Source organism: Microcebus murinus, chromosome 13 (assembly GCF_040939455.1).
Source record: "Microcebus murinus isolate Inina chromosome 13, M.murinus_Inina_mat1.0, whole genome shotgun sequence".
Taxonomy (NCBI): Eukaryota; Metazoa; Chordata; class Mammalia; order Primates; family Cheirogaleidae; genus Microcebus; species Microcebus murinus.
Window position 1 is genome coordinate 74,918,561 of NC_134116.1, and position 17,329 is coordinate 74,935,889.

Here is a 17,329-nt window from a genome sequence, read left to right on the forward strand (position 1 = left end):
TGCAGGTGCCCTTCCTGCCCGTGCTACCCATCCTCAGCATCTTCGTGAACGTCTATCTCATGATGCAGCTGGACCGGGGCACCTGGGTGCGGTTTGCCGTATGGATGCTCGTGGGTACGTCACGCCGCAACCAGCATGTCCAGGGTCCTGGCTTCTCTCGGACTCCGCAGGTCCCAGCTTGGCTGGACGATTAGTGTCGTAGCGTCTGCCTCGGGTCAGATTTTGTGACACGGTGAAGCACGTAGTCAGCAGTTCTCTCTCAAACACAATACTGAGTTCCTGGCAGGTCCATTCCTTTTAGATAGTTTCCAATTTTATTGCTCTTCCCAAGCTGGTTCTCCCATCAGGGGTAACTGCCTACATTCTAAGGGCCAGTTACATAGAGGGCCAGTTACATAGAGAACACAGGGGTAGCAGGCAGGGGCTGTCCAGACAGCCTGGGGCCTCTAGCACCTGCTGGAAGTCCCACCCCAGGTAGGGCCAGCGTGACTTCCCAGGACTCTCGGGGCCTCAGAGGTCATCCGGGAATTCGGCTGAAGGGCCCAGTGCCCTACTGTGGGCCCCGGCCCAGCCGCCCTGTCTGCTAAGGAAATGCCTCGGCGTGAGGCTGTCCAGAGGGACTCGAGGCTTTGCCAGATGTGGAAGCAGACAGTGACCTTTGCAGGCTCTATTTGAAGAGTGGTTTCTCCAGATGTGGAAAGTCAGCCGGGCGGGCCGCTGGCTGCGGGCTAACGCCCTTGCAAGAGGCTTTTCTGTGGGGCCATAAGGCCTGGGGCGGCCTCTGTCTGTCCCCCGGGCCTGGCCCACTGTGCGGCAGCCTGGCCCACGCCGCTCACACCTGTCTCCCCACTGTCACCTGCAGGCTTTGGCATCTACTTTGGCTACGGTCTGTGGCACAGCGAGGAGGCGTCCCTGGCAGCCGACCAAGCAAGGACTCCTGACGGCAATTTGGACCAGTGCAAGTGACGCGCAGCCCTGCCCCCTGCAGGGGGCAGCAGCCCCGAGGGACACCCCAGGAGACAGGGAGGCACCCCGCCCTCCCCGCCAGTGTAACAAGAACCACCCACACCCACGACGCCCCCAACGCAGCCGCAGGTGCGATTACTTGAAGCACAGCCACAGCCCGCAGCTCAGTGTCCTGCCCAGACCTGGCTCTGCGGCCCCGGTCACCTCCAGACAGCCCTCTGGCCGGGGCCACCTGGCTGTGGCTGGCCACCGTGTCTCCTCCCTTCTCTTTGAACGAGCTCTTCTCGTCAGCTCAGCAACCTGCTGCCTCGCTCGGCAGGACAGACAGGTCATCTCCTTATCTCGGGTGCCAGGCACCCCCGCCCTGAGGACTGCTTTGGATGGAAAATGTGCATACTCCAAACTCCCAGTAGCCAGCTCCCCTTCAGTCCCACGGTAGCCAGAGACGAGAGACAGTACCACAAAACGGTGTCCCCAGCAGCCCCACCCCCAGAGCCGAAGGACAGCTGTGTACTTAAAAAGGAACAACAGGACCATTTCCTTCTCCCGCTCCTGCCTGAGTTGCTTCCAGGTGGGGCTGTTAGGGTGGGACCCTCCCCACCGGCCCTGCTGGGCATGGTTTCGCCCTGACACTGAGTGGCTCCCGGTGGGGATGAAGGCCTCAGGGCAGGGGCGGGCAGGCTTCACTCACGGAGGTGGGTAAACCCGGGGTCCTGCCGCCCCCGCCCGCCAGGCCTGGGCCAGGCCTAGTTGCTTCCCCTGCTGCCTGCGCCCCCATAACTGGAACCTGAGACTGTCTGTGTAGGGCCGGCCTCAGATTGGCGGGGTTTAGAGCTGTTTTCTGTGGGTCTTTGCCATTGGCTGAATCTTGCCCTCCCGCGCTTGCTCTGGGCTCCTGTGAGGGTCTCAAGGCAGGGGACAGCTCGGTCCAGGGTCCTGGCACGTCTGTGTCACGATGCTGCTGGCCTCTGTCTTACATGCGATGAAGCCGAAGCCAGTCCATAGTTGATGAGATAGTGAGCCACTCCGCCAAACTGAGCTGGGGCTTGACATGAACTTGGAAAACGGCCAGATACTTAGCCCACGCTATCGGCCCATCGCTTGGGATGTGCGGTCCGTCCCAAGTTTTGGTCCCAGAGCTGTCCCTCTTTTGTCTCCGTCATCCGAACACTGCGGCGTTGTGTCCGCAGAGGGACTCTGGCCCTGCCCTGGGCCTCCTGCCTCCCTGAGTCGGAGCGCTCGGTGCGGGGGCGACTCCAGCCTGCAGCTCCTTGCGCAGAGAGCCCTGGGCCTCCCCTCTAGCCCGGGCGGGGCAGGGCCGGGCAAACACCACCCCACACACTCCTCCCCGGCTGCGGGCGCAGGCAGCAAGAGCGCTGATGGGCCTTTCTTCCCTCCTAGCGCAGCTCAGCAGCTCGGGAGACACGAGGCCCCGGCTGGGAAGGGAGGGGAGGGGAGGTCGGCAGCGTGGGCGCCACGGGAAACGTAAATGCTGCTTCCAGACTTAGTTGCCCATTTGTTTCCAGTCCGGCCTTTGACACAGATCTGGTAGAAAGAAGCCTGATAAATTAACAGCACTTGACTTTCCCCCTTCTGCCCCGGAAGGTCCTCGGAGAGAAATGCAAGCGTTGGTGTCACAGCCGGCGGAGGCCGGGTGGGCGGCCGGGGGTTCAGCCTTCAGGCCAGGCCCCGTCACTTTGCAGAATCTTCCTCCTAAGTCTCATCTGCGAGCCTTTCAGGGGGAGTATCGTAAGGGCCCAAAGGGTAGATTTCCAAAGAAAGGTATTTACATTTGTGTAGATTGGTGCTTTAAACTATTTTGATGAATATTAACTTATTTTGTCAGGGGTTTAGGTTATCTGTTGTGTTCTTAGGTCCTAGTAGCTATTTGTTTGCTTGATTTTTTTTTTTTCCCCTTTCTTTTTTAAATTTTTTCCTGTTATTTTCTACATAGGCAAAGACAACTTGAGAAAAAGAGGGAGTCCAAGAGAGGTGGTGGTGGGGAGAGAAAAAAAAATTTTTTTTTTAACTTCCTAATTTCTCACTCTGGCTGAAATTGTCACGCAAGACGGCGACCAATAGACTGTGTGTTCTGCTGACATTTCAGCTGCCTGCACAGCGTCCTGCAGACTGCGAAGGTGTTTCCCCGCCAGGGAGCCGGTCACGGGAACGGGCCTGTGCCCCTTCCTCCCTCAGGGCCTGAGCACGACACAGGAGCCAGCGCAGGCTCAGTTGGGGTGGGACGCTCCCATGGCTACCACCCCCCCCTTGTTAGAGGAAGGGCTTCCTGGTGAGGGAAGGACACACACGGATGGCGACCTGCATAAACAGTGCGTTGGTCACCGTGCTTTTATCAGGAGTAGTTCTGTGCGGTTGCCAGAGGTTTTCCCTTGTGCGTGCCAGAGCAGTGACATAAGTAATGGTGTTTGAGATCAGCCTCACCGTTTTAATAGACTTCTCCTTATCTCATCCCTCCTTCCTTTCCCTGAAATAAACACACACACACACACACATACACACACACACACACACACGGGCAGGGAAAAAAGAAAATGACTGATAGTTTTACATCTCTCAGTTCGCCTGCCCAGACAGGAACATCCCTCTCAGTTTCGTAGCTGGCCGGGGTGTTCCTGCGTAGTCAGAACTTCCACGCCACCAGAGACTCACGGCCGCAGGAACGTGGTGTCTGCTTTTATCTGTGCACCAGCCCTGGGCACCCGCGTCAGAAATTCCATTTGTGACAAGCGAGCGTCTGTGCCTGTCTCCCGTCCCCCACGACCACCCTGCAGCAGCTCTGCAGGAGAGTGGGGGCAAGGAGGGCTCCAGGGAGCTCGGAGGTGGCATGTGAGCCGTGAGCCGGCTTACCGGACGGCAGGGAGGGGGACCATGCGGGGAGGCCGGGCCTCCGCACACCCCAGCCCCACTCGTCACCCCTGCTCACTCCCCCTCAGCCGGCCTTGGTGTTGGGTTTGTTTTTCCAGACCAAGAGGGAAGAGCGATAGACTCATTTTTCCTAGGCCGGTTCAGAAAGATTGCTTGATTTATGCTATTGTCAGAGTTGCTCGGATCCTCCCCCACTTTTGGTCTTGTTTTTGCAGCAGTGAGAGCTCTCTTTCCACCAAGACTCTTATCTGTCTCAGGCGGGCGGCCCGTGCGCCTCTGCGGTGTCTGGGCACCGTGGGGCGCACTGGCCTGTGGCCCCTTCCCTGCCCCCGCGGCCAAGGCCCTGACACCCTCCCCCCTGCACCTTCAGCACAGCCCCAGTGCTCACCTGGAGGAAGGCCGGGCCCGCCCACCCTTGTCCCTGGCGTTGTCTGCGCTTATTGAGGGAGACGGGGAGAAACGTGGGTGCGCCAGCTCTTATCCCCACTGCCCGCCGAGCAGGTGTCCTGAACGCGCTGGCGTTTGCGGTCCCACGTGTGTGTGTGTGGCCTCCAGCCCGACACTGGGTAGAGACACCTGGAGCCAGAGCTGGGAGGCGCCCCAGGCCCCCGCCAGGCTCACGGGTGAGGTCATGGGCACTCCTGACACGCATGGCCTCACGGCTAGAGAAAGCCTGCCTGGCCTGGCCCTATGCCAGGGCCCATCTTTCCTGATCTGAACGTCCCATTTTTACGCAGACTCCTTTCTTTTCAACATGAGCTGACGGCTCTGTTGGCACCCAAGAACGTACACCATGAAGCCAGAGTGCAGGGCCTTCGAGCCAGGGCCCAGCACCACTGTGTTCTAGGGGGGACGAGAGACATGTTTGTGTCCCACGTGTCCTGACGGATCTCCCAGGCTGGGAAAATTGCTGGGCGGAGGGGGCCTGAGGGTGTTTGCATGGGGACCTGTCCCAGAGTCCCGCTTCAGATGGGACTGAATACATGTTACATATAACTGTTATATATATTTTAAAATACAGGGTCCCCAAAGTCACCCTACATAGGGAAAAATGGGAAATTATAGCTAAAGGTACCTTTATTTACAAAATATTCATTACAAAATATTTCCTTTGTATGGAGACTGCAAGTTTTCCTTTGAATGAAAACAAAAAATTTTATAAAATTCATTACGAAATTTTTCTTTTGTATGTATGGAGACTACATAGTTTTTCCTTTGTGTATGGAGACAAAATAGCTTGTAAAACGTTGTAATGAATATGTTGTGAATAAAGGTACATTGGGCTACGATTTCCCCCTTTCCCTAAGTGTAGCGACTTTGGGGACGCCTGTGTGTCTGTTTGCCATCGTCCCGAGAGGATTATATGTGAGGCTCCTAAGAGAGCGAGATGTGCATTTTGTCAGGCTCTTGGGGACTTTTTTGGATAATGAAATGCTCTACTGATCCAGTGGTGCAAGAAGCTACACTCCATACGGCATCCCAGTTATAATGTCTAGTGGGTCTTCAAGGCAGAAGGTTTCAGCCGCCTTCACTCTAGCCCAGAGTCTCTGCCCTTCCCCCGCTGTGTTCTCACCACAGAGGGCCTGGATGCGCCCAGAGTCTCGGGCACAGATCCCCAGGAGCCCTCCCGGATCATCCCGTAAACATGTTGAGCTGCATGCTGGAATACCCACATGAGATGAAATCCCTTGGCCAAGCTTAAAGAGAAGTCCACACATATTTTCTCAGGGTATTAGCGTGTCCAGCGGGGCTGGGAAGAGGCATTCAGACTTTGTTAACTTATTAACAAGGTGTATGATTTCACATGTCTCGATGACAAACGTTTAAGTTTGGGACTTATTTTCCCATTTGAGGAGTTGTAATATATATTTAAGATAAGTTTCCTGCTTAAGTTGTGCCTTTCGGCTTCAAAGGGTTTCAAGGAGCACAAAGGATAATGATTCTAGTGAGGGTTGGTTTATTATCAAACCTGGACAGCTCTGGTTTCTCCAGTCGATCTTCTCCTACTGAACATGGAGCCATTATTAAAAAGAGTTGTGTGTTTTTTATTATGTAAATTGTATAATATTTTTTGCTTGTTTGATGTTCTATTTTTCTAACAGTTTTCTTCTAGTTTCTTATAATTGTGAATACTAGATTTAGCTTCCCACGCTAACTCCAAATCAGGCTGGTCTCCGCTGGGTCTCCTGTTTTTATTTTACCGTAAGGACACGTGTAGGTGTCGTCTGTCGCCTTTCAAAAAATGTGAAACCGCTCTGTATCCCCTTTTGCCGACAACGCTGTACATGGACAACCTCCTCCCACACTTCGTGTCGTGGAAACTATTTTGTGGTACACCAGCTCATGCTTCCGCACATTCTAATAAACGCTGTGTCTGGCTTCCGTGTACGGAGTGTGGTCTCAGGAATCCTCTCGGCTGGGTCCCCCGGGGTCCCAGTGCCCCACGGAGGGTTCCAGATCCTGCCCTGCACTTTTACCGTCTTCCTGCTTCCCCACGGCCCGTGCTTGAGTCGTGTTTACTTGGTTCCTGCAGCCGCTTAGGGGGAATCCTCATAACAGCAGTTTGAGCCTCAACCAGGGAATCCCTGGGGCCCGCATTTTGGATCCTGCGATGCCATCTCCTCGGCACCTCACACTGTCTCTCCAGACTTGCCTCTGGGGCCCCAGAGAGTCCCTGCCGGTGTTCAGGCACGCGAGTCCGGGGCAGCAGGAGCCCCTCAGTGCACCGACACCTCAGCCCGGCGCTTGCCTCCACACGCCGTCTCCTCGGGACGGGGTGCATGCGGGGCCCGGGCAGGGTTGTAGCTCTTAATCATCGCTGGCATCTCGCCCCTGGCTCCCGTGAGAAAGGAGGTATATTTTAGCACAGGAAGCAAATCAGTCAGGTGGACGTTAACTCCCAGACACTAAGTGGCGGCGATGCACAGCGACCGTGCTGGAAGGTCTGTTGCCTGGACGATGCCGTTTAACCTTTGAGTTTTGTCGGCTAATGGACAGCGCTGGAGGCGGACATCTCTGCACGGGGAGCTGCACAGAGAGACGGGCAGGCGAGCTCCGCTCTTCCTGGCACCCAGCATATTAATGGTCAGGAATGTCAGACAAGGATCTACACCTGAGACCACCATGCTCATTGTGTTCCCTGAGCACATAGGAAAACCAGACCACTGACTGGGCTTGGGCAGTGTGAAAGCAAGGCTGTGCAGCATGTCTGGGGGACATGGCAGGGTAGCACTTGGGACATAGGGTAGCAGCAGACCCCCCTTCCCCACGCTCAGTGCAACACAAGTTTTGCAGACACAAGTTCCAGGGAGGTGGAAACCAGAACCCAGCTATCGGTTTACAAAACGGGTTGGCTTCGAAAAGCTTCTGAGAGTGCCCAGGGGGTCCAGAATTGGGAAATAAGCACAGGGCATGCCTTGTTCCTGGGTTTCTGCATGTGTCCAGTAAGAAGGGCACCTCTGGATGCTTTGGAGGACGTTGGCCGGAGCGCAAGGTGGACCCCAGTATTCGCAGCGCCACGCTGCCACCTAGTGGCTGCCGCGCTATGCGGGCAGCCTGAAAAGGCCCTGCAAAGTTTGCAGCAATTGTTTAGAAATCCCTGACTAGGGTGTCCTCAAAGTCCCTCTGAGCCAGTCCAATCTGGAGGTCCCGAGGGGACATCGCCCAGAGCAAGGTTTTCCTGGCACAGTTTGGTTAGGAAATAGTACATCAAAAGCTGCCCCCCAAAGGCATTCCTAGTAATGAGGAAGCCTATGGAACTACGTCCTGGGGTATGACCCAGCCTTTCAGATCCATCCTTCCAGCCCTGCTCCGCTACCGCACAGACCCGGGCAGGGTTTGGGGCACTGAGGAAGCGTGGCACCAACTCTAGATAATCCCACCTGCCCCTGTTCAAGGGGAAAACAGTTTAGTTTTACCAAATTAAGCCTGTCCACCAAGCTAGAAATAGAGCCATTAAACAAAAATGCAATGTGAGAAGGAGGCTTTGGGAATAAAACGGGCAGTACCTTTGCTAATGAAAGGAAGAGCTCAAGCAAGCCCTTTGGCATCTTGGTGAAGCTGAACACGTAACCCAGTGGGTCTGGAGCTGCGTGGGGAGGGAGGAGCCGTGCTAGGTGGGACTGTCCCACAGTTGCTTCTAAATTTGACCCCTGAAAACACTCCACTTGCTGAATGCCCACTTGCCCGGGAATGTTCTGCTCCACTGGTGCAGGGTGTTCATTCAGGTGCAATCCAGTGAGAAGTCGCTACACGGAGCCGGCAGCGGGGGCTTCTCGGTGGCCTGTGGCGTGGGTGCCCGAGAGGGAGGAGGCCCAGGCACCCCCCGCACATGCCTGAGGGCCGCCCCAGCTTCAAGCTGCAGGGCGTCCTGACCCTGTCTGGTGCCAGCTCCTGCCTGCGTCTTCATGCTGAGGCAGGTGCAACCAGAGCTTGGCAATCAGAAACTCCAGATGTCCTTTGTTCTGTTTTTTACGAGGTTTGGGGCAAGAGGTTTTGAGACAAACTGACTTTAAAAAAAAAAAGTTCACAAATCTAAATGAATTGACTCCCACTGCCTTTTAACGCCAGAGAGGCTTTAAAAGCATTTGACACAGACCCTCACCTCCTGGTTACCACGGATGAGATGACAGGGTGCAATCCCAGAGTTGTCACTCGATCCGTAGACGCTGGTGCGGCAACAGCTCTGAGAACGTCCTTCCACGCAGGCAAGTGGGAAGCCGTCCGGCTGCTCGCCCCGCCTGTGCTCACCTCCGTGACTCCCTTCCCAGGGAGATGACCCACGTCTCCCATGCAGGGAGAGCCGCGCTCCCAAAGCTACTTGGCACAAAGGAGGTGACGGAGTGAGTTGACTTCGAAAGTCCCCTCTGCCTACTGCAGATTAGCTGTGGAGGGGGAGACAGTCCTCCGCAGACAGGAGAAAGTTGGCTCCAATTTCCATCCTGCACGAGCCTGTGGGTGAGTCACCGCCGGCTCCTTTGTTAAGTGCTGGCACCCGCCTGGCTCGCCTCACAGGGTGGGAGGACGATGGGAGGTGGCTTTTATCAAAGTGGAGGGCACTCAAGACACCCCAGAAGAAACCAACGCATCGGGACATGTTGACTAGTAGGTCGTTAATACACAGGTGGTGGCCATCAATACTCTGGGAAGCGGGGGTGGCCCAGGGGAATCCTGGGGTGTCCCTTGTGAGGTTTGAAGTGACTCGTGTGCCATCTATAAAGAGTCTGCTGTTCTGTAATTGTTCATAAGGGACTTGCTGACATCGCCCTAAAATAGCTGCCACTCCCACACGTCCAGCAAACCAGGGGTCCTTTGTGTGGCCCCCAAGCAGTGCCAGGCACCTGTGGGACATTCCAGGGTCAGGCCGGCCAAACTGGCTGCAGCCCACACTGAAGGCCGGCGGGATGGGGGAGCAAGTGCTTGCAGGTTAAAAGGGGGGAACGATCTTTTGTGCCCTCTTCCCAGCCACCTCCCCAACCCTGGCCCTGCAGAGCAGAGCACCAAGCTCCCAAATCCAGGGGCCGGATGCCAAAGACCCCAGGCTGGAAGGGTGGGTGCAGGGGCCTCAGCCCTGCTGAGCTGGGGGAGAGGAGGTCTCTAGGCTTCTCTCAGTGCCTCTCAGCTGGCTCTGGCACACACAGAAAAGGACCCGGCCTCCCTTGGGATCCCCAGCCTGAGGGGGGCAGGTCTGCAGTTACATCAAGTGGATATCGCAGAAAGTCCCTCAAGTTTATTTTAATAGGCTTTAGAGTTAAACACAAATATGCAACACAGAAACTGTCGGGGCAGGAACAGGAATGTCGTGACCCCATTCAACTAATCATGGAGCGGTCAGCACCCCCAACCCGTCCTGACATCCGGCTGGGACCTCGCCCCAGCATGGGGCAGGGGCCAGGCCACCAATGCATCTCCCAAATGCCACGAAGACACCAGTGACGTCTGGTGGGTCTGGTGGGGAGGCTGCAGCACCTGCACTCAGAGACATCGCTCCAGCCCGGCAGGCGGCCGGGGCAGACGCCCTGTGCAGGGAGGCCGCATCCTGATGGTGGGGGGGCAGGATCGAGGAGGAGGCACAGTGGCTGTCCCGTGTGTCTCGGGGGCGGTGCCAGCTCAGAGGACGTGGATCCACACGTTGATAGGTGTCCGTGATGAAGGGAAGAAGCCAGGGCCCTGTGGACATTAGCCCACACCCAGGCTAAGGGCTGGAGAGGGCAGTCCACCTAGGAGGGAGTACTTAGTTCTAACATCGCTACGACTTTGACCACAACAGCCTACCACACTGTACCACATCCTAACGTCACACCGAAGCCGGTATTGCTGTGTAACTACATTCAGCAGGTGCGGTTAGGTAAGCGGGTCCTCCTTCGGAGAGCTAAGCTGCAACCGAACTTGCTATGTTTGTGCAGGGTGTGCCTGCTAAAAGGATAAATAACTGTGCATTCAGTCCGTGCGGCCGGACTCTAACGGAGTGCCCAACTCAGTGGCACGGCATCACGCAGAGCCTCTAAAGGAAAGAGAAATGTTGCTTCACTGAGTGCCTGCTGTGTATGTCCCCAGAATGAGCAGGACCCGGGGACCCCAACTTTGACTCATGCAAGGGACATAGATCACACCTGCCTTCACGTTGGCCACACATGTGTCCAGTGGGCTGGGCCCCGGGGGAGCTGACCCCTGTCATGGGCTGTTGCTTCCTTGCTCCATGGCTCTGGCCCCTGCAGGACCTTGCATGGGACTTGTTGCCTTGGACATGCTCAAAGACATGCCTGTGCTCAGGACAAATTTTAGGGGCTTTAGGGAGAAGAGTGCAGGGTCTTTGTCACACACAGGAAACAAAGGCATCATTATCATCACCATATCGACTGTTAAAACTACTTCTTCCTTTTGGGTATCATGCTCCTAATCTTCCACAGCACTACATGAATACCTTTCATATTCTAATTCTACCATTTCAGAGACAGATGCCAGTCCAGCAGCCGTGACCCCTGGCTGGCTGTTTCGTTGGGCTCCTCTGTTTGGGAGAACATCCTGGGCCTCCGGCACGACCACCGGCAGCCTCAGTGTCACTTGATCATCCAGCAGAAAGTACAAATGGGTTTCTGGGAGTTCATGTGATGATCTAGCACAGCTTAGAACTGGTCCCTCGGGACAGAAAGGTTGGTTTTCTGGAAGCCCCTGCTAGAACCCCTGAGCCATCTCAATGTGCAGTGAAGGGGTTGATGATAGAACCAAATCGAAGTGGGGGTTGCCTATGAAATGGGGGCCACATTTCAATGAGTTGACCATTTACAGCACAGGGAAGGCTGGGGCACACTTTCCCGCTCTGTGCCTGATCAAAGTATGGACCTATCAGCAGTTTCCTTTACGAGGATGGAGCATGAATGGTCTCGGTCATCTCCAAGGTCATCCTCACTCTCACTGACAGGTCATGCTCTTCTATGGTTTCCCCTCGGGTGCAACAATAGCTTAATGACTGATTCCGAGATGCCATTTAGGAAAAAAGCAAAAATTGTGTTTACAAGACTATTATAGATGAGTCACTGTCATGAGTTAACATCTGCAAAACTGCTAAGCCCCGTAGGGTTTCCCACTGCTTCTCCACTCACGACAGGAGCATTAATAATTAAAACTTGCGAATGGAATAACAGTGACCTCACATCATGGTGACTAAGAAGCTGATTGTTCCAAAGGCAGCTACCGTTCACAGATCGCTGGTGTTCGTGGTAGAGAGAGTACCACTTGGTGGTGGGTTGAAAGGCGCTTCTTCTCTGTATCTTTTTTTTTTTTTTCCTTTTTCTATTTTGGGTAGAAATATTCCTGGGAAGCTAGATAGAAATGCATTTTCATTTCCCAATAATTCTTAGGCACAAGCTAGAAAACTGCTGACCTCCACTAAAATATGTCAGCACTTCATGTTATAAAAAATGCAATTCAGAACCGCCGCATGTGCATATACGTGTATCTAAATATACACACATATCGGTGCAGCACACAATGATTATTCAATGATTATTGAAAACTGAGCTATCTGCAACTAACCTGAAATTCTGCAGTGAAAGTTCATTGCTCAAGAACAATTGGAAGTGTCTTTCTTTTGGCTCTAACTATGGTAAAACGTTCGCACATCAGACTCTACCATTTACACTTTCCTAAGTGCCGATACCGGGACAGTCTCACGCGGGGATCGGAGGAGGGCGCGGCCCGGGGTGCGTGGTGCAGCTACCGCGCATGCGCACAGGGCCAGCTCCGGCGGCACCTGCTCGGTGCTCCCTTGGGGCGGACGCGCTGGACACGCTGGAGGCCGGAGCTCCCGAGGGCGGCGTGGCGGCGTCATCTGGGCGTCGTGCTGACTCTGGCCGGGGACGAGGGCCCCGAGGAGGAGCCACGGTAAACGGGGGACGTGGGGGAGAGTTTAATGGGGCTGGTCGGGTCCCCAGTCTGGAGCTTCCAAAGCAGCTCTTCGTTGGTTCGGCTCAATCTCTTCTTCTCCTGGGTTTCTTTTTCCACATATTCCTGGAGATTAGCGTTTTCCTCCGACAGTTGTCTGCGTGGGGGAGAACGACAAACGGTCAAGTGGCAATCACGCTAGCAGACACTTAACTGGAGGCCACCCGGTGGGTGCAGGGCAGAGGGAGAAAGGGACACGTCCCACCCAGTGGCCAAGGACCTCGGTGGAAACAGGATTTCTGCGCGTCCTGCGGACACATCCGTCCCCAGAGCCTCTCCGGACAACACTTAATCGGCTCACGGCCCTCTGCGGGGTCAGGGGAGGCGCTGGTTGTCCATCAGACGAGCACGGGAGGGAAGCGGACAGCTCCTGCAGGTGTGCTGCGGGGGCTCAGAGAGGAGACGCCCCCACACCTGTCTGAGCCTGCCGGGAATGCCGCCCCCCCAGCACCCAGCATGGTGCCTGTACATAACAGAGGCTCAGTTAATGTTTGCTGATAAAGGATGCTGGATGGAAAATGAGTCGATGAATTTTGTGCCTTCTTTTAAGGAAGCTTGAGTTGTTTGCTTTGTTGCATTTTTAAAAGTCACAGCACGTTTGAGGAACTGACAGGAATAAGTAACTACACGTGCATTTTACAGCTGGACAGATGGAGGCCCAGCAAATCACCCCTCTGGATAAAGCCTGTTCTTGCTCTGCCGCCGACGGCACCTTTGCAGATTCCCAGGGAGGTCCGTGCTGCTCAGGCTTTCTCCCACACTTTCATCAGGGTGGCTGGAAGACGGCCCTGCCTACCTGAGGCCTGGGGCAAGAGGAAGCCGAAGGGGCAAGGGACGGAACCTGCTGCCCCAGTGCGCTTTCCTGTGTGCCTCTGGGGTGGAAACCGTAGGCCTGCACCTTGGGCTCACTTGTGGAGACCATGGCTCTGTGTGCATGTATGCGTGTGTGCAAGAATGTGTGTGAGTGTATGTATTTGTGTGTGAGGGCAAGCATGCAAGTGTGAGTGTGAGTATGCAACTATGAGGGCATGTGAGAGTGGGTGTGATTATATGTGTATGTGTGAGCGTGTATGAGAATCAATGTGAGTGTGAGCATGTATGAGCATGCACGAGTGGGACTATGCTAGTATGAGTGTACGTGTGTGCATGTGCGTGTGTGCATGTGCATGAGTATGCACGTGCACATGAGTGCGTGTGCACAGGTGACACAACCTGGGTGCACCGAGGAGCCCAGTTCAGTCTTGTGGGCCAGGGTTCAGGCCTGGGTGTCAGTGGGGTGGCGAAGCCCTCACGGAAGAGATGAGGTACAGCTGGCTGGTGGAGCCAACTCCCCCCGCCCCCATGTTACCCACTCTGAGATGCAGAAGGGAGGGGCCTCCACACCCTGCCTTGGACGTTGGGTCACCTCAGAGCTGGGTCTTGCAGGGACAGGCAGGACCGAGAGGGAAACAGTGCATTTCTGGAAGCCTCAGTGGTCACTCAGTGGTGGCTCTTTTGCCTGGGAACACCTAGCTGGCCTTCCTCCCCTAATCTCGTCCAGAAATAAATCCCTCATATCCCCATGCCATGGAGCACCCTGCTTCATGCTTCTGCTGATTTCAGTCCTTTCTCCTGAGGTGGGGGGCTAGTGACACAGCCAGGGCACAGGCCAGGTGTGGCAGGGGAAACGCCAAGAGACCGTGTGGGGCAGACTCACAGCTCAGAGTGAGGCAAGGTGGATGTTGGGACAAAAAGAAGCTCAAGAGCAAAGTCACTCTTGTGTGGGCGACACGTGCTTTGTGCGCCAGACCCCCATCCCACCCACCTGGTGACAACTGTGTTTTGGTCGATCCTTGCTTTGAGGTCTTCATTCTGCTGTTGGAGAACTTGGATCTTTTCTTCCAAGACAATGTTCTTTTCCACCTGTAAAGGATACAGCATTTATGAGGTTCTCAGCAAGGCCACGAGATAGGTAGTAAACCAGTGCCCTCAGCTCTGGGCTTTGAGGATTTTCAATAACAGCGGTTTGCAAACTGTAGTCTGCAAAGCATTAGTGGGTTGTAAAATCAGGTTAGAGAGACGTGACCAGCATTTCTTTTTTAAACAAAATAAAACAAAACAAAAAAATGCCAGAGTGCACTGCATATAGAAGTGGGTACTGTTATATATGTTTTAGACATATATTTATATATATATATATATACACACACATATATATATACACATATATATATACACACACACATATATATTTGTATGTGTGTTGGGTTCCTGGGTAAGATGTATTTCTCACAGTGAGTGTCCCCAGGCCCTTGCCATTGTCAGAGATAAGCCACAAACACCACCAGGACCTAATTTGACAAGTGGCCCCATGGTTTTTCCCGAAGGGTCAACTACAGTGCAGCAGTGTCCCTGGCCAGCCATGCACACACTATGTGACATTCTGAATTAATGGAGGGATAGAAATATAAATAATGTGAACACACTTTTTCCATTTGAGGCTATGGGCATCCAGGAACACAAAACCCAAGACCATCTTGGCTCATTACCAGAAACCCCATCATCCCACGGCTGCTATTCCCCCACAATTTATGCCTCTCTCTCTGTCAGTGTGTCCCCTAGGGCCTGAGACCTCACTGAAGTACAGTTCTACTTTAAGATGAATTTAGAAATAAATTATTTTTTGAAAAGAATGTGGCAAATTCACCATTAATGCAGTTAATCTTTTAAAAAATACTGTCACTTGTCCATGAATAGGGCTTAGAAGTCCTCGCCACAGGACTGGCCTCTGTCCCTGAGCTTTGGCAAGGAACCTCATGCAGCCCTCATCTTTGCTCCCAGGAGATGGGAAGCAGTGAGATAGCTTCTTTTTTGCCTGGAAAAGTTTCTGGAATGAGAAGCCTTGTGTGCCTGCAGAAAGCCTGGAGCATGGCTGCAAACAGCCAAGTAAACCCAGGGGCTTGTGGGGACCCGACGCAGATGGCCCAGCCAGAAGGAGGGGGCTTCCTGGTTGCTGTGAGAATGGACATTGCCCACACCGGCCAGGGTCAGGCTCTGGCTGTGAGCTCCCCGCCGGCCCCAGCCCCGGCCTGAGCTGGGAAGTTCTGGAAGTTCTGCCAAGTGGCCAGCATCACCCAGTCTGCCCCTGCTACCTCATGGGCACCAGTTCTGCAAGATATGTCTGCAAAAAGGGATCGTTCTAGATAGAGGGGTCATGGCAACCAAATGCAAGGGGTGGTCCTAGATCGGCCCCTAGTTTGGATACACCAACTGCAAGGGACATTCCAGAGACAAGTGGGGAACTTTAAAAATTAGATGAAAGGATCAGTTCTTCAGAGGCCAAGTGAGAGATTTGTTAACTGAAACAGTGTAGGATACAAAACCTTGTACAGTACAATATGTGTTGTGTGTGTGTGCGCAGACACACACTCACAGAGAAAAAGTTCTGGAAAGTGTAAGAGTGGTTGGAATACGATGTTTTAATCTTATTGTTGTTTATCTTATTTTATAATTTCCTATAGTATACATATTTTCCTTTTAAGGTATAAAAAGTTTATTTTAAAAATAATAATAAAGAGGAAAATAATAAGAACCTATGTGAGATCCTTGGGCCAACTTCCACATCAAGACGGCTCTCCTTGGAAGCAGGTTTCTCTGCTACTCCCTTTGGCCACCTTTCTGGGACTCTAGCCCGGACCCCACTGGCCTTGAGCCACAGGTGGAGGGTGAGATCCCGGTGCCGGGTTCCCCCTAGGGGGCGCCCTTTGCTAGCTCTGCAGGAGGCAGGTGGAGGGCAGAGGTGGAGGGTGTCGGTGAGAGCAAGGACTCCTTTAGGGACTGAACCCCACATTCCTATGTTGAAACCTGCTCCCTCATATGATGATATTAGGACGTGGAGCATTGGGGAGGTGATTTGGTCACGAGGGTGGAGTCCTCACGAATGAGATAAACGCCCTTGCCCCTCTGCCACGTGAGGACCCGGAGCCCTGGGCCAAGGCTCCCGCCCAGCTCGGCCACTTGTAGCTCCGCCGGCGCTTTCTCCGCGCTGTGAGGTGGCCGCGTAGGGCAGCTGCTCCACCGGCGTGCTGTCAGAGCTAGGGGACAGACTCCGGTAAGGGGCTCTGCGCAGCGCCCGGCAGTCCAGTCATGCCGCATCCCGCATGCTCACCGCACATGCCCTGGAGAGGGGTGAGGGAGTGGCACATCCCCAGGAAGGCCAGGGCGAAGCCAAGAGGAGGCGGCCAATCGGGAGGGCCGCAGAGTCGGGTAGGGTGAGGCCACCCCAGAGACTCCTCATCAGAACCCCTGGCTTCCTGAGAAGGGCACTGGGGCTCACCTGTGGGATTTTCTGCCCCGGTGTCAGCCATGGGCAGGGAAGGGGCGCACCTGGCTGAACACCACCAGTGACGGCGACAGGGACAACAGCAGGGACGTCACAGACGTTAGTCACGCTCCTGAGCAAACGGACCAACTCACCAGCTTCTCCAGCTCAATAATCTTCTTTTCCTGCTGGTGTATCTGCTGATTCTTCATCTCTAATACCTGCTTCAGACTCTTCATGTCTTCTTCCAAGTGCTGATAAGGAGCCAGCGCAATCTACTCGGGGGGCAGAGAGCAACGCGCTGTGGGCCGGCGTTCCCGCCAAAACCCGGTATTAACCGGTGCGTGAGTCCAGCTAAGTCTAGCCTTCTGTGGCAAGCTTCCCAGGGCAACTGCAGCACTGAAGGCAGATGCCCAAAGCCTGCCTTCCATTTCCCACTGGGAACCCTGCTAAAAATCCAGCTCTGTCGGGGAGCGGGAGAGACATGGCTGCTGTTGTCCCCTGGAAAGTCTGATCCTGGAAACAATGGACACTTCCAGAAGGGAACTCATGTGGTAGGAAGAGTAAATCCAACGCTGGCTTTTAACATTGGCTCAAACTACCTGATTCACCAAGCACCTGGGTATCGTATAGTCCCCACCTGTGCCCATGGAGACGCCACCCCCCCACCCCCCTCCCATGCATAGGAAATGAGCAAAGCGGTTTACGAAGCAGAATGAAGACAAAAATGTCTTC

General features: G+C 54.4%; 2 protein-coding genes across 6 annotated transcripts in view; one reads left to right on the forward strand and one right to left on the reverse strand.

Annotated features, from left to right (window-relative positions):
- The window catches only part of SLC7A1 (solute carrier family 7 member 1), a 71,582-nt gene extending 65,351 nt beyond the window's left edge, over window positions 1-6,231 (forward strand). For all 4 annotated transcript variants that reach the window (XM_012746550.2, XM_012746545.2, XM_076009525.1 and 1 more), the window contains 2 exons: window positions 6-114; window positions 863-6,231. In XM_012746550.2, the coding sequence (XP_012602004.2) occupies window positions 6-114; window positions 863-966 (213 nt within the window). In that variant the 3' untranslated portion in view covers window positions 967-6,231. The remainder of the gene's footprint in view (window positions 1-5; window positions 115-862) is intronic.
- Window positions 6,232-9,806: 3,575 nt separating this feature from the next.
- Window positions 9,807-17,329, reverse strand: part of MTUS2 (microtubule associated scaffold protein 2) — a 482,544-nt gene continuing 475,021 nt past the window's right edge. For both annotated transcript variants that reach the window (XM_076009524.1, XM_020290456.2), the window contains 3 exons: window positions 16,750-16,869; window positions 14,099-14,196; window positions 9,807-12,391 (listed from right to left, as the gene is read on the reverse strand). In XM_076009524.1, the coding sequence (XP_075865639.1) occupies window positions 12,178-12,391; window positions 14,099-14,196; window positions 16,750-16,869 (432 nt within the window). In that variant the 3' untranslated portion in view covers window positions 9,807-12,177. The remainder of the gene's footprint in view (window positions 12,392-14,098; window positions 14,197-16,749; window positions 16,870-17,329) is intronic.